The following is a 26,785-nucleotide window of genomic DNA, read 5'->3' as shown; positions in this document are numbered from 1 at the left end:
GAGACAAAGGGCAAACAGATGTAACTTTGGTAAGTCCTACAATGAGCGCCTGAGGGACCAGTTTATGTTGAAAGTTTAGGAGAACAAAATTTGCCAGGAAATATGGATGAGGTTTTGGGGATTGGGGTTGGAAGCCCGTGATGGAAATGTTAGAGGGAGAAAAGACTGAAGATTATTTTTCTGAAATAACCTTTGGTCTTTTCTCCCCTGACCATTTCCGACTTGGCCCCCGCCGTCCCCCACACCCACCCCTCTACTTACCTTACGGCGGCACACTTCGCTATGTGCCGCTGACTCGCTGTGTTCCTGCGACGTCTGTTCCCTTTCAATTCCGTGATCGGGAACCGGCGCTGCAGGGTTATTTCCTTTTTTTGCTTTTTGGGATTGGCTGTGGGAGACACCCCTGCTCACAATATAGTGAACAAGGGTACAGGGGACACCACTGCAGCCCTTAACAGCTGAAATTTGACAAAATCTCCCATTCAGACTTTTTTTTGCAGGCTTTTTGGGTGATTCCGGTCTTGGACAGTGCCAAGAAAATGAAGCACATGTTGTTGTATGTTAAAGAATTGGACAAGAAAGTCACTGAAGCAGTTGGCAATCACAAGGAAGCAATTCTACAAAGAGACATCAAGGGCACCAGAAAGGGGCTATTCAAGAAATGAGGTATGGCTGATGACAGCAAGGGTCCAGATGGCACAAGAGCCAAAATGTGTTTCCGGCATGGGAGCACATTCCACTTTCCCAACTCAGCGGGGTGCCCATAAATCAAAGCAGAATGTCTCAAGTGAGGGAGAAAAGGCCATTTTGCCCGTGGTCGTGAACATTTTTCATGCAAGACTATTCACAAAATCAATGGTCAACTCGAGGAGGACAACTGTGATTCACAAAGCGAGGAGGTGGAAGGTGTCAGTTGGTCTGTTAGTCAAGTGGGCTCTAGACCAAGGAAGGGAGAGAAACCGCTTACTATGAAGGTTAATGGGAATAAAGAAATGATGCTTAATGATTCGGGGTCAGACTAGCTACACCAGAACTGACAGTAGGGTTTGGTTACAAGAATTTAGAGATGTAGTTTTAGATCCGCCAAATGTCAATGCATGAGCGTATGGGGGAGTGAGCATAGACATAAATATTCCAGGCTAAATTGGATTGTAAAGGTAGGAGGACGCTGGTCACTGTATTTGTGTCATTGAAATCACTTAAGGCATCCACTGTGACATTCTCTCTTTCGGCCAGATGGGCAGCTGTCAGAGAGACACTGTTCTTCAGAGCCTGGAACCACAGTTGCATTGCTTCTCTGCACAGAGGCAAGGACCCCACACCACCTTGCCTGTTGAGGTAGTGCATGGCCACTGTGTTGTCTGTCAGGATTAGCACAGTCTTGCAGTTCATAGAGGGGAGGAAAGTGACCAGGGCCAGCCTGTTTGCCCTCAGGTCCAGCAAGTTGATGTGCTCCCGTGACTCTGCGGGAGACCATAGTCCTCTCAGTGCCAGATCTGACAGGTGAGCACCCCAACCAGTCAAAGATGCTTCAGTGACCGTCATCACCTGGGGGCAAGGTTGGCGAAACAATGCACCTCTCAGCAAGTTGTCTTGCATGGCCTACCATGCTAGTTCTCGAGCCACCCAACAGCCTGGTTTGAGACCTGTAAAAGGTCTGGCAAGTGGCCCTAAAATTGGCACCCATGGCAATGGAGACGCCACTGAAGCGATTTCATATGCAGCCTCTCCTCCGGCACTACTAGGTTGCAGAAAGCCATGAGGCCCAGAATGCGCAAGAAGGCTTAGGCCGGGACTTGCTCCTGGGATTGAAAGACATGAACCATCTGAAACATTTTCACCACTCGGTCCTCGGCCAGGAATGGCCTGCCCAGGCGAGTGTTCTAAAGTGTTCCAATAAATTGGAGAGACTTGGATGGCGAAATCAGAGACTTTTTGTAGTTCAGGGAAAAGCCCAGGCTGTACAAAAGAGTGCATTGGGAGGCTTTTTCCCTTCCTACTACCGGGGGATCTTCCAAACAGGTGGCCAGGGGAGGGCCATCGCTTTTGGATCCTGACCCTGGGGGAGGACTAGCGAGAGAGGATCACATGGGTGGAGGGTCCCTTAGTATTGGGGAGGGATTACCCAAGGGTGAGACATGGTATCCCCTCTTTCAAATAACCCCTACCCGACATTCCCTCAAACAACTGTCAGCCAGATCCCTGGTTTCCCCAGAGCCCTCAATGCTTCTCCGGTCTTAATACAATTAAGACGGAACACCTACACTCAAAAGGACTTTTCTCTTTCTATGAATGTCCCTCTAATGAAGACAGGCGAGGTCAGGTGTTAGGCAGAAACCTGTGCAGTTCCCTTGGGGACCATTGCAAAATATTTAAGACTACAGGTGTTGGCAGTAAACCCACTTGGTAGCAGTCTCTACCACCCAGATTTACCTGGTAGCTGTGGCTGAGCAGTCAGACTTCCCTCAAGAAGAGTTAGGCAGTATGCAAAGTATACACAATAGGCACTCAGATACAATAGCACAAGCAAACACTGACCAGAGCTTTGGTAACAAGGTATATAATTATTTATTTAAAAACACACTTATTGAAACACTCCAGCACTATTATTGTAAATCACTCTAAACACAATTACTATTATTATATATACACTCCTTATTCCTTATCAGACAAGTCTTAGTTAACACCACTTATTTCCAAACAGAGGTGAGCGCTTAACTATAGATGGCACTCTAATAAGTTAATGAAAAAGGGAGGGAAAAGGCAGAATGTAGGAAAATATGCCACACTAATACTTAGGAACTCTCACGCAAGGCAGGAAAGTCAAAAGCTACTTGTGAGCCAAAGTCCATAGGCCGGGCCCACTCTCGGAGAGAGCAGGGCACAAATGCACCCAAGATCACACAATGACAACAGGCTTAAAAAGTCTTGCAGGGAGTTCGGAAAGGTTTTAGTTAGGCTCAGAAAAGTTTAGCCAGGGTGTCCCAGGCTAACCCAGGGTCGAAAGCCGGGGGCTAAATCTACCCCGTACAGTCGGTTGCAAGGGAAGCCAGGCGGAACACGGTACCTTATGTGGAAAGGATCCTCCAGCGGGGGCAGTTGTTCCTGGCAGCGGGTGCAAGTCGCGGTGTCGTCCAGAGGAAGAGAAGATCTCGACGTGGAGGAAAGATGAAGGCCGTTGCACTGCCAGGGAAGAAACCAGCCACAGAGTTTTCCGGTTAAAGGTACTACCCTTTGATTCGCGGTAGTGGTAAAACGTGGTATCCCGGTTGCCGGGGTCTCTTGGCACAGGCAAGGCGGCCACAAGATGTTCCAGGGAGCGAAAAAGGAAGCATGCTGGTTATCCCCACCAGTCGAAGGAAGAAGACTCTCCGGGCTGGAGATCTCCTCTGTTGTTGGGAAAAGTGGTGAGACGGTTCAGCACGGCTCCACCGGTGGTGTCGTCGTAGCAGGTCGGCTCAGCTTCTCCCTCGTCGGATTCGTAGGTCCTGTGCCGACTTCTGAAGTTCCAGTCCCCAAAGCCCTGCTTTTGTGCAGAAAACCCCCATTCACTCAGCCTAGCTGTCACTCAAACATGCTAAGTGGTGAGCCGGCCGGCTCACCACTTGGGCCAATCAGGACGCAGTGCGACTTGAGTTGCCTAGGCAACTCAGTCCAGGGTGCCTAAATCCCCCTCCGCCCCTCCTAAGTACCCCAGACAGCGTGGCACCACTTTGGAGGGCTTCTGTGGGGAAGCCCGCCAAAAAGTAGAACAAAGGGCTCAACTTGGGTTGGAGTCACAGAAGCGAACACAAACGCCATGTTAGAACCGAGTTCTGGCAAAAAATACCAACCGGAGGATTAATATTAAATAAATAAACCGGCGGTATGTTCGAGGCTATAGGAATTAAATAATTAAAGTTGGTAGCCTCGAACAATGGGAAATCCCATAGGGATATATTCGCGGTCGAATATAAAAAGTAGTATCCACTGCCACCAGCCAAAACTCGATCAGGGGGGACGGAGACGTGCCCCCTCGACTAACAGACCCCGGGGCAATCGAATTGCCCCGGCCAGTACGTCCACAATATGATGGTTTGTACTGGTTCTGTTCAGAATTTGAGACTAGTAAAGTCAATGGTGACTTTACATGCCCTGGGAGACAGTAGTCAGTCCCAGGGTATGGAGTCTATACTGGGAGGTCACTATGACACCCCTGTGTTACGGCACTGAGGGTGCTGTGTAACACACATCACAAAAACACATGAAGCCCTATGGAGCAAAAGACCCCATAGCCCATTAAACACATATAGAATCAAAGAGATACACTCAAATCATGTCCAAGAGTGAGGGTAAAAGAGTCTCACTCTTGGCAGGAGAAAAAAATAAACCCCAAAAATCCAGCAAAGCTGCTGGGGGACTCACTAGGTTAGGAAATTCAGCCTAAACAGAGAATTCTCCCTAACATCAGGCACTTGGCTACAATCACAAACACCTGAATCCAATGGAGAACCAAACTAAGTATAAAAGCTGGACCCCAGATTCACAAAGGGAGCACGGAAAGCCAGGAAGGCAAAGGCGAGTTCAAGAAGAAGAGCAGGCGAGATGGCTAGCAGTTTCGCAAAGGCTATTGAGAACCATGTTTGAGAGAACAGGATGCTGAGGCGCTACAAGGCTGCAGGTTGAAGCAGGAGAAAGCGTGGCGAGGGAGCCGTGTCTCTAAGAAGTCGAAAGGGTTTGTCAAAGGAAGCCGAGAAGCTGGTTAATCTCTCAGAACGCTGTGCCAAGAGATTGCTTGTTTGCCTAGAACAGCGAAGCCGCCCAGGAAGGTTCGAGGGGCATAAGGGGAGAGACCCTGATTTCAGATGAAAGAGTTGTGAAGGACACATTGTTAAAGTACAGACGGTGAGTTCAAAGTGATGAGAGAGCCTGGTTTGTAACGACACAAATGATTACCAAGTTGCAAGCAAGGTTACATGTAAGAAGTGAGACGCGTTGAAAGAAAGCTTTGATTGTTTTGAACTGTGATGAAACACAGTAACAGAGTGGTCCTGTGGAATACTCTCGAAAGTCTCTGCGAAATGCGAAAGTTAAACAAAGTATCGCTGAGTTGAACAAAGTTAATGAAAGTGAAAGCGGCAGGAAAGGCTAGGGAAGAGAATACTGAATGAAGCAAGATTCCGATGGGAATCGGATGAAACAGAAGTGAGTGATTAAATGAATTGACAACAAAGTAGAACTTGTTGGGTGCTAAGGAGCATGTTTGAGATAGAGGCAAGGAAGTAAAACTTGTGGTGCTGGAGGGCACTGTTGAGGAAAGACTAACAGAGTACAAGAAATATGATAACCACAATGCAACCCTGTCTTGAAGTGGTCAGGCATAGGAATAAGTAAAGCTGTGGCGTTTTGAAAGTCTTTGACATAAACCGCATGAGGAAAGCAGTAAGATTGAGAAAGGGAACCCAGTGTATCAAGATGATGAAATATTGTAATGTAAAATACTAGAGAGTTGAAAGTAACGAGTAAGAGAGTCTAAGCTCCGGTGAGTAAAGCCGGAAAGATCCAGCCAGGAACATTATTAAAGTAGAACTGTCTTATGATAGGAACATTGAATAAGGCAGAGGAAGCCTAAGAAAAAGAACATTGTTAAAATAGAACTGTGTTATACTAGAGGGCACTTAATCAGGCAAGGGAAACCTGAGAGAAGTACATGAACTGTGCCAAATAAGAAAACTATTGAACTGCCTTTTTGTGAATTGGTTGGCACGAACAGAACTTTTGGAGATCCAGAGTGACTTAAGCTTGGGGAAGGGAGTTGAGAAGAAACTCCATGACCATCCTAATATTCGTTTGAGACACTTATATACTTCATCCAATACCATACACATTGTTAAGTTAGAGCGTGAGGGCCAGCATAGGTTTGACACAGACAGATTCTTTGCTTTTGACAGACAGACATTTGGACTATTCTTTCTTGTTTATTTTATGGTCGAGACTACTCCCATTTAGAAATAGAGCAAGTTAGGCATTCCTCAAACCCCAATTTCATAAATAAACGTTTTTGAAACGTGTATCCTTGTGTCTACCTCTGAGCACCATGCCTTTCACACAGCATGTATGTAGAAGATCCTCCGACACTAGACTCAGTGGGCAAGCCCGGGCAAGCCAGTCATCCAGGTAGGTAAAGACTTCTGAGGCAAGCTGCCACCACTGATAGCAGCTTGATGAAAACCCTGGATGCAGAGGAAAGACCGAACAGCAGGACTTTGTACTGGTAATGCTGCTGGCCTACCACACACCTCAGGTACTTTCTGTGTCTCTGATGAATCAGAACAAGGAAGTAGGCATCCTGAAGTCCCAGTGACACCAACCAGTCTAGCAGCTCAAGGACCTGCAGTATCTGGGCTAGGGTGACCATCTTGAACTTGTGCTTCAGAAGGAACAAGTTTGTCAGCCATAGATACAGAATAGGACGCAAGCCTTTGCCCTTCTAAGGCACCAGAGAATAGGTGGAGTACCAACCACTGCCTATTTCCAAGCGCTGAACCAGTTCTATTGCATTCTTCGAAAGAAGCTGACTGACCTCCTTCAAAAGGATGGGGTCCGGAGGCAGGGTGGTGGTCTGAGGCCCATGGACAGCGGGGTGATGAAGAAATGGGATACAATTACCCTGATGAATGACCTGTATGGCCCATGCGTCGGATGTGGTCCTAGACCATTCCGAGCTTAACAGGGAAAGCCTCCCTCCCACTGGTATAGTCAAGGAGGCCGCCACTGAGGTTTTGTACCTTGAGGTATGGAGGGAACGGTACGGAGGGAACAGTGGCTGCAGCTGCATATCATCTCTGCCTCTCGAGAAGGGCCTGTTTTGTAGCCTTCCGAGGGGGTAAAGAGGGGCTTGACCATGGCTTCTAGTGCCATAGGTTGAGAAGGGACAAAAACCCTTCCCTCTGGCAGGCTCAGCACAGGGCTGCTGCACGGCTAGCCCCAAAGACTTGGCAGTGGCCTTAGACGACTGCACTTCCTGGAGAGCGGTGTCTGCCTTTGACCCAAACAGGTCCTGGCCGTTGAAAGGCATGTCCAACAGCCATGCCTGTACATCACCCAAGGTCCTCAACCAAGAGTGACGCCGGGGTACTGTCTATGGAGCTGCCCACACAATCCCAGTGTCCAGGCCTGACTGCAAAGGCTCCCAGCCATCGGCCACCAGGGCCTGGAAACCATCCTGCATCGATCCCTCAGGGATGTGCTCAGCCGCTGGTGCTACAGCAGACCATAGGCCATAAGAGAATTTGGCTTGAGTGCATGCTCTCCCTGTCAGGAGGCAGGGAAAGTGGAGGTTTTCATTTTCACCGTCTGAACCATCAAGCTTTCAGGGGAGGCATGAGAGGATAGAAACACTGGATCATAGAGCGCCAGGTCATGTTTCCTTGCCAGATCCCTGTCAATTGCTGCAGCAGGTTTCTCCCAAACTTCCGATACAGGTGTCAATACTGTCACATTGAAGGGCAACAGCATCTATTGCCTAGGGGAATCATCCATGATATCACAAACCTTGTGCTGGATCTTGGATCTGGATGGAGCAGAAAGCCCCAAAGTCTCAGCTACCTTGGTCATCTGACGGTCTAAAGCAGCCTGAGGCTTGCCTGGATTTGCAGCTGGCAAGATAACCATCTCTCAAGACGTGTCCAGGCGACTGGCAACGCGTAGAGCCTGGGCAGCCCCATCAGATCCTCACCTTCCCCGTAGAATTCTTCTGGGAAATCTCTCTCCTCACTGGAAATCATGGGTTCCAACCTGAACGATACCGGATCACCTTCCTCTTCGCAGATGGAGTTCATCTTGGACATGAAGGTGTCTTTGGAAGGGAGCATGCTCCCTGGCAGATTCAAAGACACAGATGTTGAGCAGCGCTGAGGATGTCTACATCGGGCGCAGCGCTGGGACAGCAGCGCCCACAGGCAGGGTCGACAGGTGCCTGGATCCATCGGTCGTCAGTTGATCCAGGCTGAGCCCAATGGCAATGGGAAGTGGAATTCAGCAGGTGCCCTGCAGGTCGCAACAGACGCAGTGGCACCCATCAGCACCTCAAGGGGGGTCCTGGGAGTCCCTCTGCCAGACATTAGTCCTGGTTACGAGAGACTTACCCAGAGTCTTTAGCTCACTATCTTTCACAGAGAAGAAATATCCCAAACATATCAGTCTTTGTCCTGCCCTGGGGCAGTCCATCACCGCAATGCTAGCCAATTCTCCTCTGAACAAGAGTACCAACAGCATCCCCAGACACGTGTTTCGGTCTGGTTGGACGTCATCAGTAGGGAGGAGCTGTGCCTCTCTAAGAATAGTGACAGCAGAGGCCAAAGACGTGGGCGCCATGGCAAAGATGTCCATCATCGTAGATGGAGTTAATCTTGGACATGAAGGTGTCTTCGGAAGGGAGCGTGCTCCCTGGCAGATTCAAAGTCACTGATGTCGATCAGCGCCGAGGATGTCTACACCGGGCCCAGTGTCGGGACTGCAGCGCCCTTAGGCAAGGTCATGCAGTGCCTGGATCCTTCAGTCGTCAGTGGATCCAGGCCAAGCCCAAAGGCATGTGGAAGTGGAATTCAGCAGTTGCCCTGCCAGTCGCAACAGATGCTGTGGCACCCATCAGCCCCTGGCCTTTGCCGAAAGCAGAGGCCATAGCCGTGGGCGCCATAGCAAAGATGTCCATCATCTTCACACAAAATGCCACCTATTCCTCTTTAGCAGAGGACTGGATGAGAAAAGGGACTTGTACCTGCCGTTTCGGGGACTCCCTGGAGCGGTGGCTCCCCTTCTGAGAGGGTGAAGAAGAATGACGGTGAGAGGAACCACTCGGGTAGCAGGGCCTTTTCTGGTGCTTTTTGCCCTTCTTTTCCTCTTCTTGGAGCGAGACGGTTTTTCGGGTCGGCGATCCGCCTCGTGCAACCGTGAACTAGACTATGGCTCCACACTTTCTGCCTTGTGGACAAAGGTAAACAGTTTTGCCACTCTCCCAGAGGGCCTTTGGGTGGATGGACTGGCATGACCTGCAATACTGCGAGTCGTGATGCTCGCCCGAACAACACAGACAGATCTGGTGCAGATCCAAAACTGACATCTGCTGGCCACAGGGCTTACATTCAGCGGCCTTCAACTGAGTCGACATAGCATAGAGACATTTTGCTTTAAGCGAACACGTTCCAATGAGCAGAGAGTGCGGAAGAAAGGAAATGTGGTGATGGGATGCTGCACCTCTATATATACTGGCCCTACCATCATGTCTGGCGTGGGGCGCACAGAGGCATCAGCTATAGCCGACTCTGAGCCGACGCAGAGTCGTGCTGCATCCCCTGGTGGCAGAAAAGCTTCTGAGAACAGTTGTGCTGGGGATAGAATTATCATAGATGAGGAATCTGTGGGAGGAAACAATCCATTAGAACAACTGCGCTTGGGTAGGGACATCTTGGATGAGGAATCCGTGGGGGGAAGGAACCCAATAGAAACATCAAATTTGGTGGCAGATGAGGACTACCAAAACAGCCAAACCAGCCTACCATGTGTGTCCATCAACTAACAAACCATTTGCAGCTTACCTTTACTCACTTAAGGTTCTCCAGGTTCCCCTTTCGTTGCTAAAATGCTTTTGTAATCCATTTACTGGTTTATGGTTCCAGCACAATGGCAGTGACTTGTGCTCAGCTTTTTTTCTTTAACACTGTGAACGTCTACAACATATTGCTCTGAATCATCTTTCTGTCAGTGTATCCATGATTCTGTTCTCAAGCCTCTACACTCATAGACCTTTAGTTGATAATCTGTCTCTGGACTATCTTCAGTTTGTTTTTATATTTATGATGATATGATATGGCATTTGTAACGCACCTATTCTGGACACACGGTCTAAGAACAGGATACAATACGTCAAAGAATTATTCCCTGTTAATAGGTAAGAAAATACCTTTATCTGCAGTTTTTACATTTCTGTATATACGTCAACATTCATATTTGGAATCTTCAAGGTTTTTTCACATTTACTCTCAATTTTTTAGGCCATCGGGTTTGCTAAGCCTAATAACCTTTTGCTGCTTGGTGATCATTAAGATCACATCTCTCTTCATATATTTCTCAGGATTCCAGTGCTCCAAGTGCATGACTTGGCTTTTTAAGCTTAGTCCATTTTTCCAGAATGTTCTTGTTGACATTCATTTTCCCACTCCTTTTGGTTTGTGGGCATCAACATTGCACCAAATCAGATCAGACAGAAATAACCAGTTGCTCTCAAATGTTGCTTCTGAACTCACAGAAAGCTCCTATTCAAAAGATTCAAAGCAAACTCAGCCTGTTCAGTCTCACTGTTTAGAACGTCAGACCATGAGCATTAAATAGCTGACGTCATAGTAGGATTACTTTGTTTATCTAGTACCTCATATGGATGAATTCCACACGTTAAGCCCTCTAAACATACAGCATAATATACCGACGAAGAAAGGCTGATTGTGGCAGTGGAAAACTTGGATATGAACGTTCAAGTCTGGATTCCAAAACGTAATACCATACTTATTGGAACTTTGTCCTTCAACCTCTTTGTTGTTTTTAAAATCCATGACACAGTAATACATCACAGTCAAGTGCTTTAGACATATGCTTACCTTTTGCATGCAGCGTGAAACACAAGCAGAGACCATCGACATAGAAGTGCCAGGCTGCAAGACCACTGAATGGAGCGTAACAATGACATTCTGAAGGGGGAATCCAATGAGAGGTCCTACATGGAGATATAAATGACTGAATTAAGAACCAAGCAGGATTTTGTGTATTGCTCAGAGAATACATTCAACATAGTGTTCATTTTAAATTCCAAAACTAATTCTAGCAATTCTGGTGATCGAAACCTTTTTAAAGAAACCTGAACCATTACTGACCGAATTACAGTTACCAGCTCATGCCCTTTCTGAAAGAGTACTTTACACAAACTTTAACTAGCCATGTGTAAGGATTTGCAAGGATTTCACTAGACAACTTGAGAAGACAAGTCAAACCTGCACACAAGGCTGAGGTTGGCTCAGATAGTCCAAATCATGACAAAATAAGGGCTACCCGCTGTTGAAAAGCTGTTCAATTTGCGGTACTAGGCTAACCATCAAAGGAATAAGAGAACAGTAAGAAAATCAAATGGTGCAAAACTGGATCTGATGAATTCCTAAACATTAAAATAATACAACTGGAGTGGCAAAATAAAACGAAGACTGACCAGATGCAGGTGTTCTAGAAAGATACTTAAAAATTGCCAAAGTGATTGTTTTCACAACATGGAATGTCTAGCAGGTTGAATTTCTCTAGCCAACAGCACAAAAAGGCACCTACACTGATTATCTGCTAAAGTCAAAGGCAGTTGGTGAGATAAAGAGCAGAATCTCACACTGGTCCCTCGCTCTGGAAGCATCTTTAGTGAATGGGGAGAGGCTTCCTTGTAGTGAGTTGGTTTCTATAGAGCTGAGCAGCATGGTCAACAAACTGAGTCCAGAAGATGAGTGCTTCTTGTTTACTGAAATAATGTGCAAGCAATAGATGTGAATAACAGATCTGACAGGGCCACCACTGAAAAACAAATCGTCAGATGAGCATGTTGAAAGTTGCTTAAACAAAAGCTTTTGAGATTGTCTTGAGACAGTTGGTGAAGGATTTTAAGATACTCCTAGGCACTCCTGTATAAAGCTTCTACATCCTTTAATGGGCTCAGCATGACAGCTAGAAAAGTTGGAACTTTCATTTAGGAAACAATTATATATGAAAGGTGTAGACTCTTCACATTACATGTGACATTCAAGTCACATGTGCAGACTGGTAATTCTGCTATGAATAACGCAAAGTTGCTCTGGATGTTCCACTCAAGGAAGAAGGCCACTATCTTGCACTATATTCCTAATAGAGGTTCTGTATTCTCGCAACATTCAGAGAAGGGCTAGCAGCTATTGAAACTGCGATTTGCAGAATGTCCCATCCTAGAATGTGGCTTACTTAAAAATAATTGGATGATGGGAATAGTGCTGAAGACATGCCTAGGTTGCCTGCACTTTATGCACCACTATTCGAGAGGTTGGAATAGCCCCTGGTTCATTGGATCCCAATACCTCTTTGCTCAATCTCTAGCTAGTATTTACACAGATGACGAGAAACCAAATAAAGATGGTCTGTTTGATTATGTCTTTGCCCATGCAATGCAAAATACAAAAGGTATTATCATATGGGATGAATCTACAATTGTTTGAAATCTAGAATAAACGTATGTCTAACTGTGTAAAGAATCTGAGACTATAGTAGATGTGATTTTCATTTGCATTTTATTATACACAACAATCATATGTCAATTTCAGAAAACATTGATCCCAACAAAAATCATCAGATCATCAGAAATGTGTGTGGTGCTTTTTGCAACTCACACAAATATAAAAACATACCTTACTGTATTATGTACACATTTCATTTTTAACATCGAATATTCACTGGCAAACGATCTACACACAACTATAATTCAGGTGTAAATACATATTCACTGCTCTCAAACGTCACACACAATGCAAGGCAACATCAACCAATTTGTTCTTGACCCAAGAAAAGCAAATCACATTATACTGCAATTTCCATATACGTGAAATACATCCATGGTATTCAATTTCTTGGCAATTGCACCTTAACACTTGTAAATCCTACTTATGCCTTGATTTCAGACAGTGTACAAAGAAATACCTTGTATTTCTTGGTACAATGCTGCCTGATCATCATGGAAATGCCTATACGTCATTGCCCTTGCTGACTAGTTCGGATTCAGGACTCTTATTTATTTAGGCCACGTCTAACGTTTAATAACTAGTTTCGACAATTGTTTCTTGTGGACAAAGTGTGCGTCTTCTTCAGGGCATACTTGCTGTCAAGAAATAAAAAACATAGTGCCTCAGACTATTTACACAAGCAACAGCGTGTTAATCATATTTATACCGTGTGCAGCATACCTATTGCAAATCTTTTGGGTGAATATGCATTATAGACCCTCATCTCCTCATGTAGTGCTTTGTTGATAAATCATGGTATGGATGCTGTTAATGCTTCCCAACTTGACAGGCCCACACCTCCAGAGTCTCGCCCAAAAGTAACCAACACCCTCACCACATCAGAATGTGCAACAGCCATCTCTCTGTGGAAAGGAGAAATCCAACCTGGTTGAACTTGATGGCTCTTTGTTCTAAGAGGTAGATGTAGAGGTCTTTATTTTGCCAATTACCACTGAATAACTGACAAGTCGGAAATGTGTGATTACTTAACCGAAGGAGGAGACATCTGCCACCAATGTCAACTGAAGCTATGACTTATGAAACTACTCTCCATAGAGTACATTGGGTGGAGAGGCCAACGGCAACAGGTGATGCTGATCACTGACAGACTATGATTTAATCCTCAAGCACAGACCACTAAACCCTAAAGCCTAATGCAAGAACTGAACTTACAACCTTGCCTTGGGCACCAGAAAAATACAGACTCCTCTAAAAGGCAGATGACCTTTGAATCCTGTAGCTGACCATATGGCTGGAAAAGAGACACAGAGTTAAATATCTTGTGAATAGGGAGGTGTAAAAGACTTCCCAACCAAGTGTCTATGACACTTAGAATTAGCTGGAATGTATAGGTCTAGTATATGCTGCAGAACACCCTATTTCTTGGGCATGGCAAAGTACCTCCAATACCAGCTCTCTCTAAGCTCCCGAAGAAAGGTTCCCCTTCAATAGCATGTTGTAGACCAAAATAATATAATTTTATACAGAAGGAAGAAAGCTGGGGACAAGTTGGGGGTGAGGATTTGAAATGGGGCACTACCCAATTGAAACAATATTCAGAACACTAGTGTGAGGTAAACTGCTACTAAGGAAGAATGAACTACTGGATTATTTCTATCCCCACTGATGTCTTATGTCCATAGTTGTACCCATTAAAGAGGTTTTAGAAGGACTGCCACACACACAAGATGGCTCCTTTGGATGAGTTCTAGGCTCAGCCAGCATGATGATTCTGCTATTGCTGAGGCAACTGCCACTTTCTACAATGCTGAAAAGACAGCTTTGATACTGAAAACAGCCTGCCTTGGTTAAACATTTGAAGCAAAGGAGGTCATCTATCAAAAGGCTTTGTAGTAGCCCTGGAAGATTTAAACCTTTTGAATAAGTCATTTGCCTTGAAGGTGAAAATATTATGTCAGTTTGTTATGCACAACTGCCGAAAAGCCAGAAATACACATTCAGGAGTGCCCCAATTATCATAGGGATGGCAGGGAAGCCGCAACAAACACTGCCTAATCAATCCAATCACAAGCATGAGAAAGACACATTTCTGAGTTTGGTCAATCAAGGGTAGTCACCGGGGGAGGAGCCAAACCACTATGTAAGTTAAGGGTTTCTCTCAGTGGGTGTTTGATGGCAAAGGAGCAGCTTTGGAGAGAGTTAAGTGAAGACAGAAGGAGATTGTGGTGCAGCAGGAGGAAGGATAATGCAGAGAGATAGCCAGAGGGAACGAAATGAGGTGAGAGATGTAGAACAGTAAGTAGGTGGTGAGAAGGCATATCAGAAGGCGAAAGGTGGCTAAAGGGGAAGAGTTAAAAGATTAGGGAAGGAGCAAGGAATTTAAAGGCCGTGGGTGGTGACATCAAGGGAAAAGAGAATGACATCAAGCGAAAAGAGAAGTATATTCAGGAGGAGGTTGGAGGTGCCATCCAGGAAGAAGAGGAGTAGGAGTGTGCCAGGAAGAGGTTGGAGGGATTAGGAGATAGGAGGAAACATCAATGGAAGGGTAGAGGAGAGTGCCAAAGAGGAAGATGAAGGAGCAGCCAAGGAATGGGAAAGGACTCTCAAAATGGAGTTTGGATGAAGAGACCAGAGAAATGTGACAGAAGAATAGACATACTCTAAAATTAAGGGGCACAAGAAGAGTAGGGGTGGAGGTACAAGCACATGGCGAGGCACAGAGGAGCCGGGGGGGGGGAGAGAAGAGAGCGAGGGATATTTGGTGTGCTGTGGCTATTTAAGCCCATAGCAATGCATGTTTCTTGTCTAGTGCTCAACACAGTCTTCAGGACACCTTAAAACATTGCAGAGGAAGCAAGCAAAAGAGGAGATAGCGGAGGAATGAGGCAAAGGTAGTGAAGTTAGAAAAGAGACAAGGGGGTTGAGTGTGAAAGAAAACAGGGTCGGACAGTGCTTTAGGGCTTAGTTGGAGAACACAGCAATAAGGAGACTGACAGTAGGATCCAGGCATGCTCTTCTCTTCCTCTACCACCAACATTGTTAGCAGACTGGCCCTTTTTTGCTCCTTGCTTATCTCTATGATGCATCCGTTTGCTTTGGAGCCCCGACATATAGCGACTCACTACCAAGAGCACACCATTTGTCTAGACTGACTCAATGGGCCAACCAGGACATCAAGGTTCTAGAAATGTCTTCCTCGCTGGGATGCGATGAAAAGGAATGTGACACTCCCATGGTGACAGTCCTAGCCTCAAAATCCAAAGGTCTGACAGTGATAAAAGTGAAAGGAAAAAATAAACTAAATGAAACAAAACACTAAGTATTATGGTTAGGAAAAGGAAGAAGGATGAAGAAACGGCGGGCGCTAAAAACTTGGCAGGCTATCCCCTGTGACACCACCAAAGATATCGTCTGATCCATCGCAAAAAAATACAAAGACTCCATATTCAAAGCTAAATCGGAAGCCTACAATAATAGAATCTCCTCGGCCAACTCTCAAACTAAAGAACTCTTTACCATCTTTAAAGAATTAACAGTACCTCCCACTTGCACTGACAAAATCGTTAAAGATGAAGCCTGGTGCTCCAGCATACAAGCGGCAATGCTAAAAAAAAATAAACCTCCTCCAGAGCAAAATCTCAAACCACCACCAGAAGCAAACCCATCACAGATTCACAGGTATTAACCCTCCTAAAGGGGCGTGGCCGGCGCGCATGGCGTAAGGACGAGACTGCCCGGGATCCTGATACGGACCAAATGGTTCGACAAATACTCGACGAACAGTCATGAAATTAATAGCATCACAGAAAGGAACCGATTTCCAACACCCAGTGCTGTTTTCATGAAAAATCGGACTACCAGAACAGGCGGTTGGCGAAAGCAAAGTGGAGCCCCCACGACCCGCAAGATGGCGGCGCCCGAGGCTCTGCTGTAGACCGCAGCGACGCGGAGCAGGCAGCCTGCGGGGGGAAGGGAGCGCGGGCAGCTACCCTCAAACTCACCCAACAAGGGCTCCCTGAGAAGCACCAACGACCACCGTAGGACACATCCTGTGACCATGCACCCTGCCACACGGGCCGAACCAGAGACGGTTTCGGCAGGCGCGGAGCCCAGAGGCGGAATAAGGCATCAGCGGCGAGCAGCCGCAAGGAACGGACACCGCCCAGTGGGACCCCTGCTGACGAGGCGTGGAGGGAGAGCCGGTGCTGCAAACGCCCAGAGCGGGCTGGAAGAAGAAACCCGCCGGGACGACAGGCCCGACGGACCTGCAGAAGAGGCGGATCGACCTCCAGGGACCGCAGGAGGTACGGGCGGAGACCGAAGAGGACTGCAGCCCAACACAGAACGGTGAGCCTGGGTACGGCCGCATCCTGCTAGGAAACGAGGAGGCCAGTAGAACGACGGAACGGAGGGGCCCGGGCGTAATCCAGAGAGCCCGGGGGTGGGGGGCGCTGCAACAATGCAGCAGCGTACGGGCAGAAGGTAGGCCCCACACGAGGATTAACCCGTATGCTGCATGAACTCCGGCAGCCCGCGCCCTAAACCCCAAGAACATGGCCACCATCCAACGGACGGCCCAGCAACACTAGCGCTGCAACGGCCTGGAAGTAGGAAGGCACAGGCACCATTCCTACGACCTGGGAACAGAAGGAAAGCGCCACCGTAGGGGGCAAGACACTGAGAAAATCAAACCTCTTCAGAGGGCTCTGGCCCAGAAGGTTAGCGCATCCCAGACCCACAGTAGCAAAGGCTGAGACAGCAAGGGGCTGAATCCACGACCGTCCAGCTACAGAAAGCAATCACGGCTGCCGCCAATCCGGAATAACACTGCTCTGGGCACGCACAATAGTGTGGAGAAGCCACACACTTCAGCGGCCAATAACACAATGACCACCTGATCCTGAAGCGATAGCTGTTGAAATCGCAGCCAGTGGACGGGCGAGCACCACCGACACCAGGTAGCAAACTGAATGCCCAGAGACAGGAGATGTCACCCCCCAAGGGCAAAGCGAAAACTGCAACAATGGACTCCTACACGACGGTTAGACCCAAACAACAGCAGGAAGCAAGGACTGCAGAGGAGCTACCGACCCAGGAAGAAGAACATACGAACGCGCAAGTACTGCAGACCATAGCAGCGTTACGCACCTCTATTGAAACTGGAATAGATGAAGTAAAATCCGACATGCAGTTGATAAGGCAGGATGCCCGCAATCTCAACGAGAGAGTGACCACAGCGGAGGCTGCCCTACATGACAATGTATAAAGCACGACTGATCTCAAATCTAAGGCCCAGGACCTGGAACTGAAGGTAACACGGCTGGAGGCGAGGTCGGAGGATGCGGAAGGGTGAGCCCGCCGCAACAACATTCGAATCCTGGGGGTCCCGGAGGGAATGGAGGGCCTGGACCCAACAAAATCTATTAAGACAATGCTACAACAGGAAATTGGGGCCAGCAACCTGACCCAGGGATTCTCGATAGAACAAGCCCACAGATCTCTGCAAAAAAGACCTCCACCGGGCTCGCACCTGTGCCCAATGATCGCGACAGAGAGACAATACTGCGATTCTCGAGAGAAGGAGGGGAAATCAAGAGACAGGATGCTAAGATAGTCATGTATCCGGACTACACTCCCACGGTGAAAGCAAGACTACGAGAACTCAACCTCAAGTACATGCTAATTTACCCGCCGCGCCTCAAGGTAATATACAAAGGAAAAGCCATCTTCCTAGAAACTCCCACAGCGGCGAATATATGGCTCGAGCACAGCAACCTCGCAGATGACAAAGAAGGGGCAACGAAGGAGATCACAGGCCACTGAACAATCAAAAGCAACAGGAAACGACCGATGCTCGCACAATGCAGGAAAAACCGCGGCACCACACCAAGAACCATAGTAATATGAAAGCAAGATCGGGCAGGAGCGCACCGCACACACGAGTGCCGATGACGTCGACACACCCCTTCAGGAAACGTGGAGGACGACCGCCATCACACAACCCGCACCGGGAGGCCTGGAAAGGCCCAAAAGGCTCGGGAGCCCCTGAGCGCTGCAAGTTCGAAGCAACTGCTGGGGGCAGTTCAAAGTTGCACAGTTTGTTGTTCTCATTCACTAGAATGAACGTTACTAATGTTGGTAAGTCTCCAGATGGACCGGGGGGAGAGGGGAATCGAATGGAAGACGGGGGGGCCTGGGCTCTAACCCACGTACAGGGAGGGGCTTCAACACCAGAGCCGCGATCACAAATGAGGCAGAGGGGGATGCAGGACAAACGTAATATCCCTTTTGAACCACCATGACCTCAACAGCAATTAAAATAATGACATGAAATGTGAGGGGTCTGAGAACATACATTCGCAGAAACAGAATTAAGATCTACTTATACAGAAAAGGGGTGATGATAGCACTGCTACAGGAGACCCACTGCACGGCAGACTCTGTGACTAAACTCCAAACTCACTAGGGGGGGACAGGGATTTGGCACCACTTATTCCAAATATTCAAGAGGAGTTTACACCTGGATACGCCCACAGCTCCCATTCCGCCTGATCAAATCAGAGATAGACCCGGAAGGCAGATTCGTAATGTTATGGGGGCACATTGAACAGACGGAATTATGCATCATGAACTCCTACTTCCCCAACAACAACATACCGGCCCACTTCAACTCACTGTATCCCAGAATTACGCAACACAGAAGCGGCCTGTTCATCTGGGGGGGGGGGAGACCTCAATTGTGTACACGATCCAACACTGGACAGGTCCATACCCCATTCGAAAGGCCCACCGGCAGCAACAACAGCACTGACCGCAATGATAGACAGGCTGGATCTGGCAGATGTTTGGCGAGAAACACATCCAGCAACGAGAGGCTACTCATACTACTCGTCCCTGCATAATCTACACACGAGATTAGACTACATCCTTATAGGCAGGGAACACTTACCCCAAGTGGAAGAGGCACAGTACCTAGGGAGAACCATCTCTGACCACTCCCCACTTTTAGTGACATGGAACCACAATAGCCCAAGACCCCCGATCCCCATGTGGAAAATGCCTGTAGATGCCCTGACGGACCCAGCCTTTAGAGAGGGATTACAAGAATCTATAGACAACTACATAGAAGTTAACACGGGCAGCGGGGAACTCCGAAGTACAGAAAGGGATGCTCTAAAAACAGTGATAAGGGGGAAACCATTGCAAAGGCCCGGGGAATCAGGAAAATACTCAGGAAAGAATTAGACCAGGTGGAGAAGGAGATTGAAAGGCTGGAGGCCACCACCACAGGCACTCAGCAGGGAGAAATGGAACTCCAGAAACTCAGGGAGAAGAATGCAACCACTTAGAGCAGGCTAGAAAAGTTTGACTACACTGCCAAAACAAACAAAGCACATGTAGAGGCGGACAGACCGGGCAGGCTACTGGCCTGGCTCTGCCAAAAGGAACATCCCAGACACTCCACCACTACACTGCGGGACAAAGAGGGGAACACGCATCACATACAACAGGACATAAATAACCTTTAAATGCTTCTAAAAGCACCTATACTCCCACAAAGAACAGGTTTCCCCAAGAACAGATAATGGACACACTGGACGAGATAGGGCTCTCCAAGATGTCCCCGGAACAGGCCAACACACTAGAAACAGACATCACACCCGAAGACATAACGGAGGCCATTTGGTCCCTGGCCAAGCCCAAGGCACCTGGCACAGACGGATTGCCCTCAGAATTTTATAAAGCTCATGAGCCCTCCCTGATGCCCCTGTTACATGAGGTATGCCAGGAAGCATACGAGAGGGGGATACTACCTGAGAGCATGAGAGAAACACTGGTGGTCCTGATCCTCAAGCCCAATAAACCGGCGGACCAGTGTGACTCCTACCGCCCACTAGCGATGCTTAATTATGATGTGAAAATCTTAACCACAATATTAGCTAAGTGGCTGTCCAGAATTATAGGAGACATAATACACACTGACCAGTGCGGCGCACACCGACAACGATAAGGACTCGTGTGCACTACTATCCCTGGATGCCATAAAGGCGTTCGATTCCATATATTGGGAGTGGCTACTGGCTTTACTCAAGGAATTTGGCTTTGGACTGGGGTTTATAAGATGGATCACAATACTATACGCTAAGCCGAGAGCAAGGGTGAAATCTGGGAAACACGTGTCAGAGGCCTGGGGCATACAAAGAGGGACCAGGCAGGGCTGCCCACTGTCCCCAATGTTGTACATACTGGGACTGGAGCCCATAGCCATTTACTTCAGAAAGCAATTTTTCGATGCCGGTATAAGGCTGGGAGGAATAGATCACGTCATCTCACTTTACGCAGATGATGTACTCATATACGTTAGGAACCCACAAAACAATGTGCCCACCATGCTAGATGTTTTGGATAATTACTCCAGGGTCTCAGGAATCCAATTCAGCAAGCCAAAATCCTGCCTGTTCCCCCTAGCGGCCCTGAGACATGAGGACATGGAGGCACTCCCGGCAGTGGGGATAAGATGGCAGACCATGTCGTTCCGATATCTCGGAATCCAAATAATGCACACCCCTGCACTGATGCACGAGCACAACACAAAAGCAGCACTCCCAGCTCTGGGTAAATCAAAGAACTTCTGGGCGAAACTCCCCCTGTCAATGATGGGACGGGCCTCGATAGTCAAGATGATTGTACTACCAGGGTTCTTGTACGGGTTCCAGAATGTGCATTACTATATTAACAAACCATTCTTCCGAATGCTTGAGGCGTTAATAAAAGAGTTCCTATGGGGGAAAAACAGAAACAGACACAGACTAGCGCTGTCGACGTTAGCACTACCACACAGTCAGGGAGGAATCCAACTTCTGAATCTGGAAAAATACAACCTCGCAGCCCAGCTAAGCTTTGTGACAAAATGGCTAGCCGATGAGCCCACATCTGAAATGCCCCTGCTGCAAGCAATGATCCTTCCGTACCAACTGAAAGAACTGGCCTGGACACCCTCACAACTATTGGGAAATGTACCCCCCCTAGCCACCCTGGGGAAAAAGATATGCCACAGAACGAAAATGTTCATCCACTCACGGAACACCTATGCACCAGAAGTACCACTGCTCGCAGACCTTTGCAAAACGGCCACAGACCTGAAACAAATCAGATTATGGGAAAGAGAAGGGGTCTACACCTGGGGAGACCTCTACGAAGAGGGCACCTTCCAAGAGTTTGCCTCACTACAAGAAATAGACGGCATCCACACAGGCGAGTTCCTATGGTATCAAAGGGTTCGCACTACAGCACGACGCAAATGGGATACGTGGCCTGAAGAACCGGACTCGGACCCATTATTATCAATGCTATATAACCTGGGGGAGGGCAGCAGACCAATATCCCAAATATATGGCCATTTGAGTGACATACCCAACCCCCGGAGCATGGAAATGAAAAACAAATGGGAAAGGGACGTGAGATGGGCAGAGAAATGACAGAGGGGAAGTGGAGCAGAGCGCTCAGATTTCCCAAAGAAGTCTCAAGAAACCACAGATTCAGACAGATACAGCTGAACGTACTGCACCGAACTTACCTGACCCCACACCGAATAGCCACATTTAACAAGCAAGCTCAGCCGAACTGCACCTGGTGCATGGGGGAAGAGGCCGACCTGATACATATGCTGTGGGAATGCCCCAAAACAAGGTCGCTGTGGGGCAAAGTAAAACAGATGTGCGAGAAGGCATGCATGACCAAATACAAATGGACACCAGAGGAGTGCCTATTAGGAATTTACCCCAGATTGGGCAAGCTTAAGCACACGGTACGACTCATGGACTTGGCAAACATACTGGCCAAAAGAACCATTGCCATGTCCTGGAAAAAACCAGCGGGACCAGAATACAAAATATGGCACAGTGAAACGGAGCGGTGGGTGTTAGCCGAGACCAAAGCTTGGGAGGATTGTGTCGCCAGATCCACTGATGAATCCAGCAGGGCGCTCGAGGCATGGAGAGAACTCACCAGACATGTTCTACCCCTCTGACGATAAACCCCCATGAACTAAAGGCCCCGGGCTAAGCATACCTGCATGATAAAAAAGGGCAACCCAGGTGAGGCCACTGGAGATAAAGCTGGCCCTCTGAGGACACCCCCTGACCCCCTTTAAACCGTCTGACTACCCCCCCCTCCCGAGACAAGAGACACAGAACTGTAAGAACAGAACATGGAGACAGTTGTTGTTGTTTATAATAATGTTTAATGTTAAGTTAAAATGCATTGCGATCATATATGTGCATGGCACTTTTGAATGTCATGTAACCGATATCACTGAAAAATGCCAATAAACAAATTTAAAAATAAATAACCCTCCTAAATTCTCTTTCTCTGAAAAATCTGAGGCAGATGTTCTAGACATCCTTAAACATCTCAAATCCTCGCTATGCAAGGGCGATGTATGCCCCCTGCCAAATCATCAAAGAATGCGCTGAGCAACTCGCTCCTCTTATCACCGCCTTGATAAACGCCTCATCACGACTGCCTCAAAGAGGCTTGGGTAAGTCCACTCCTAAAAAAAACCTACACTAGACCCCTCTCAACCTAATAACTACAGAACCATAACAACAGTCCCATTTCTTCTTAAAATATTAGATAAGGCTGCCCACAGACAAATCCATCTGTACCTCGAAACCAACTCAATCCTAGGAAAGAGACAATCGGGGTTCCGCAAAGGACACGGAACGGAAACCGCCTTACTAGATCTTAAAAACCAAATCACCATCATCCTTGACAAAGGCAAGCCTGCTCTACTTCTGCTCCTAGATCTCTCAGCAGCGTTTGATCTCGTCGACCATAGCATCCTCACCAGCCACCTCACGCATGCAGCGCACTTCTCCAATCAGGCAGCAACCTGGATCACTTCCTTCTTAGAAGGCAGAGCCATGAAAGTGTTCTCCAACATAGCCAACGCAGAGCCCACTATCATACACTGTGGCGTCCCCCAGGGATCTTGTACTGCCCCCATGCTTTATAACCTATTTACAAAGCCGCTTTTTGATAAACTGGATGACCTTGGGATCACATACACAAACTATGCTGAGGACACCCAGGTGCTCCAGCCCCTCACCGGGAGCTATCTCCAAGACACCTCAACCCTTCAACAAATTTACTCCACAATCCAAGCCTGGATGGCCACGAACGGCTTTGCCTCAACGGGGATAAAACTGAAATCCTCACTCTTGGACAAAAATCCACGCTAACCAAACTGGATCCGATCTATCTAAACTTCTGCATTGACAACTGTGTCATCCCAGTCCTATCTTCAATTAAAACGCTCGGAGTCCACTTTGATGCTACACTATCCATGGATAAACAAGTTAGCGCCATTGTATCGGCCTCCGCATTGAGTACCAAACTGATCAATGCCATAAAGCCATTTCTAACAAAAGACAACTGGCTCGCCTTTGCTAGAGCCACCATAGGAGCCAAATTGGATTATTGCAATTCCCTCCTAGCTGGTACATCAAACAAAAAAAAACCTAGCCAGACTCCAAACCACACAAAACAACTCTCTCAGAGCAGCTCTCAGTATTCCTAAAAGAGAACACATCTCTCAAGCAAGAAAAGATGTACACTGGCTACCAGTTAAAGACCAAATCACTTTCAAAGTTCTCTCCACCGCACACAAATGCATCAACCTGACCGCACCCTCTTACCTGTCGGACACTAGCTAGAACACAATCTACAAGACCCACAAGAGTAGGGTACACCAACCAACTTACAGTGCTGCGAATCTCCAGGGCCAAGGCAGGAGCAATAGGATTCCCTTATCTGGTACCTAAGCTATGGAACGCACTACCTACAGCCCTCAGAGCTGAAACCTCTCTCCATGCCTTCCGCAAAAACCTAAAAACTGCACTCTTCAATTAGCTGATAGCTCATGGTCTGTACATTGCTTGCAGCTATGCTTTCGGCAATTACTGTAACAAGCACCACAATGCCACTTCCTTCTGTATGTGATACGTGACTGTAACTAAGCTATTAACATCTACTGTAACGAACGCCACAATGCCCACGGGCTGCTGTGCGCTTAACAAATGTGAATAAATAAATAAATGAAACCGCCAAAATACACAGGGGACAAACTGTTAGGTATAGCTGGGGGTGCGGGGGGAGGGGAGTCTTAGGGCAAAGGGCTATTTGGGGTGGGGAGAACAATGGGCAGTAACAAAATAGAGAAGCTGTGGTGCAACGGAGAAGAACAAGTTACTTACCCCTGGTAAAGTTCTTTCAATTGGATGTTCCTCCCACGTATTCCTCATCTTTTGATAATATCTTTCTAGCTTCAACTGCTTCTGAAAGATTTCCTCGACAGAGGGGGCTGGGTGCTGTCTCGTCGAGTTTATGTCCCGTCAATGTCATCATCAGTATAAGTAGCGCACACAGTGCCCGTAGACTTCAGTTCTGACCCCACCCCCATAGAGGAACTACAAGGCGTACCATAGACTGTAGGCTCCAAGAAAGAGAAAAATGCAAAGACACGTACATTCTACAGTGGGGTAGTCAAAGGGAGGCACGGTATCACAAGTAAGACACTGACACAAAAGTTACAATTTGTAAAACCTTTATTGAAGTTTCAAAGGGGTTGGAGAAACTCCTACTTTGCCCTATAGCTAAGACGGGAGTAGTCTCGACCATCAAATAATAAATAAAACAGTCCTAGTTGAGTCTGTCAAATCAAAATGGCCTCTGCTAACAAAAACCTAATGCCTGCCCTAAATCTTGTACAAAAAGTGTGAAAAGGAGAATATGGGCCTCATTACAACCCCGGCGGTAGCCGTGCCGGTAAAACTGGCAGGCTGCCACCAGAGTTGTCATTTTTTCCGGCGCCTGGCTTCACAGAATAACCGGGGCATTACAGCCCGGCGGTCCGTGAAGTCAGGTGCCGGAAGATTTTACTCCCCATTACCATTGAGTCCCATAGGACTCAATGGGAATGGGGGGGGGAGGGGGGAAGCACCGGCACCGTGTGCAACAATGCCGGTGCTTTCGTCAAAGTCTGCAGGCGGGTGCCATCCAGCCTGCCAGGTCTGACCTGGAGGGCGGGACGGCAGCGGCCCACAGAACTCGGAGTGTGCTGGTCCGTTAACACCAGTGCCGGTACAGTTTACCAGCACCGTTGTTACCGGACCGGCACACTCGTAATGAGGCCCTATATATACAAAGGAAAGTCGGGGTCAGGCGGTCCCTCTGGGCAAGATGACACACTCTGGCTCAGGCTCTTAACACAATAGGCAGTTCAAAACGTGGGTCAAAGCCCGCCTGGACTTGCACGTTAAAGTCTTACTTTCCAAATACCAAAACACAGTTCACCAAAAAGTTCACATCGGTCTCCCTCAGTCGGGCTCAGACCTTTCAAAACAAGCAGAGAACCCTATGAAATAGGAGGGATCATAGGTACAGGAAAGAGAGGAATTGCGCGTCTCGCCATTGGCTCGCTCATCCCCACTCTCCGAAGACCCTTCACTCAGGTGATCCTCCCGCACTGGTCCACCCGAAGGAACTGGACACAATAGCGATGGCCGTGTCCTGGCCACCTGTATGCCAAGTCCCAGCGGACTAGCGGGTGAGACACCCTTCGGTTTCTCACGGTAAACTGGGTAGGGCGATGAGGAATACGTAGGAGGAACATCCTACCAAAAGGATGTTACTAGGGGTAAGTAAGCTGTTCTTCGAATGAATTATGTGTCGATTTCTCATTTTTTGATAGACTCCGAAAGCAGTAATAATTTTGGTGGCGGGAGTATGAATTTTATTTCGTCCTTAAATGTTTTCATGGACTGAATGAAGTAGCGCCTTCCCAAATTGTCCTTCTTGACTGGAAGATGATTCTAGGCAGTAATGTTTCACAAACGTGTGAACAGACGACCAAGTGGCGGTGCACATATGTCTTTTAATGGAATACCTCTCTGAAGAGCAATATCTGGTCAAGTGCTGGCCTGGTTTACTTAGTTCCTGGCAGACCGCACCCAGACCCTTGGCACGCCTCCTTTTCTCTCTGCTTCCTGTCAACTCAGTTGTGGGGTGCCCCAGGGCTCCTCCTTGTCTCTGATTCTATTTAACATTTACATCTGGGCACTTGTGTGTCTCATCTGCTCCTTCTGCGTCAGGTGTTATTCCTATGTCGACGACACCCAGATCCTGATCCGTTTAGATCTTGATCAGGCTGAGGGGTCGTCATTCCTATGGAGGTGCTTGTCAGCTGTGGGGGCTTGGATGAACCACAATTGGCTGAAATTGAACAGAGACAAGACTGAAGTTCTGTTGGTGGGCTGTCCTCCTGACCCTTCACTTTGGGTGTCTTCCTTCTGGCCTTCCTCTCTTGGTTCCGTCCCGGTTTCAGTGGAGATGGTGAAAAACTTAGGTGTAGTTTTGTCTGCATCCCTGTCTATGGACAATTAAGTTGCAGCTGTCTGTCAGGCAGGCCATTTTCATCTGAAAGTGCTAAAGAAAGTGCTCCCCATGATTCC

The 26,785-nt window shown here is 47.7% G+C and overlaps 1 protein-coding gene across 2 annotated transcripts in view; it reads right to left on the bottom strand.

Moving 5' to 3' along the window:
* The window catches only part of GFM2 (GTP dependent ribosome recycling factor mitochondrial 2), a 925,389-nt gene that overhangs the window by 111,041 nt on the left and 787,563 nt on the right, over positions 1-26,785 (bottom strand). For both annotated transcript variants that reach the window (XM_069627482.1, XM_069627483.1), the window contains exon 19: positions 10,632-10,747. In XM_069627482.1, coding sequence (XP_069483583.1) covers positions 10,632-10,747 — 116 coding nt within the window. The remainder of the gene's footprint in view (positions 1-10,631; positions 10,748-26,785) is intronic.

This window comes from Ambystoma mexicanum, chromosome 6p (genome assembly GCF_040938575.1).
Source record: "Ambystoma mexicanum isolate Mex_15411 chromosome 6p, UKY_AmexF1_1, whole genome shotgun sequence".
NCBI lineage: Eukaryota > Metazoa > Chordata > Amphibia > Caudata > Ambystomatidae > Ambystoma > Ambystoma mexicanum.
The sequence above is the reverse complement of the archived record's forward strand: the minus strand, read 5'-3'. Positions and strand labels throughout refer to the sequence as shown.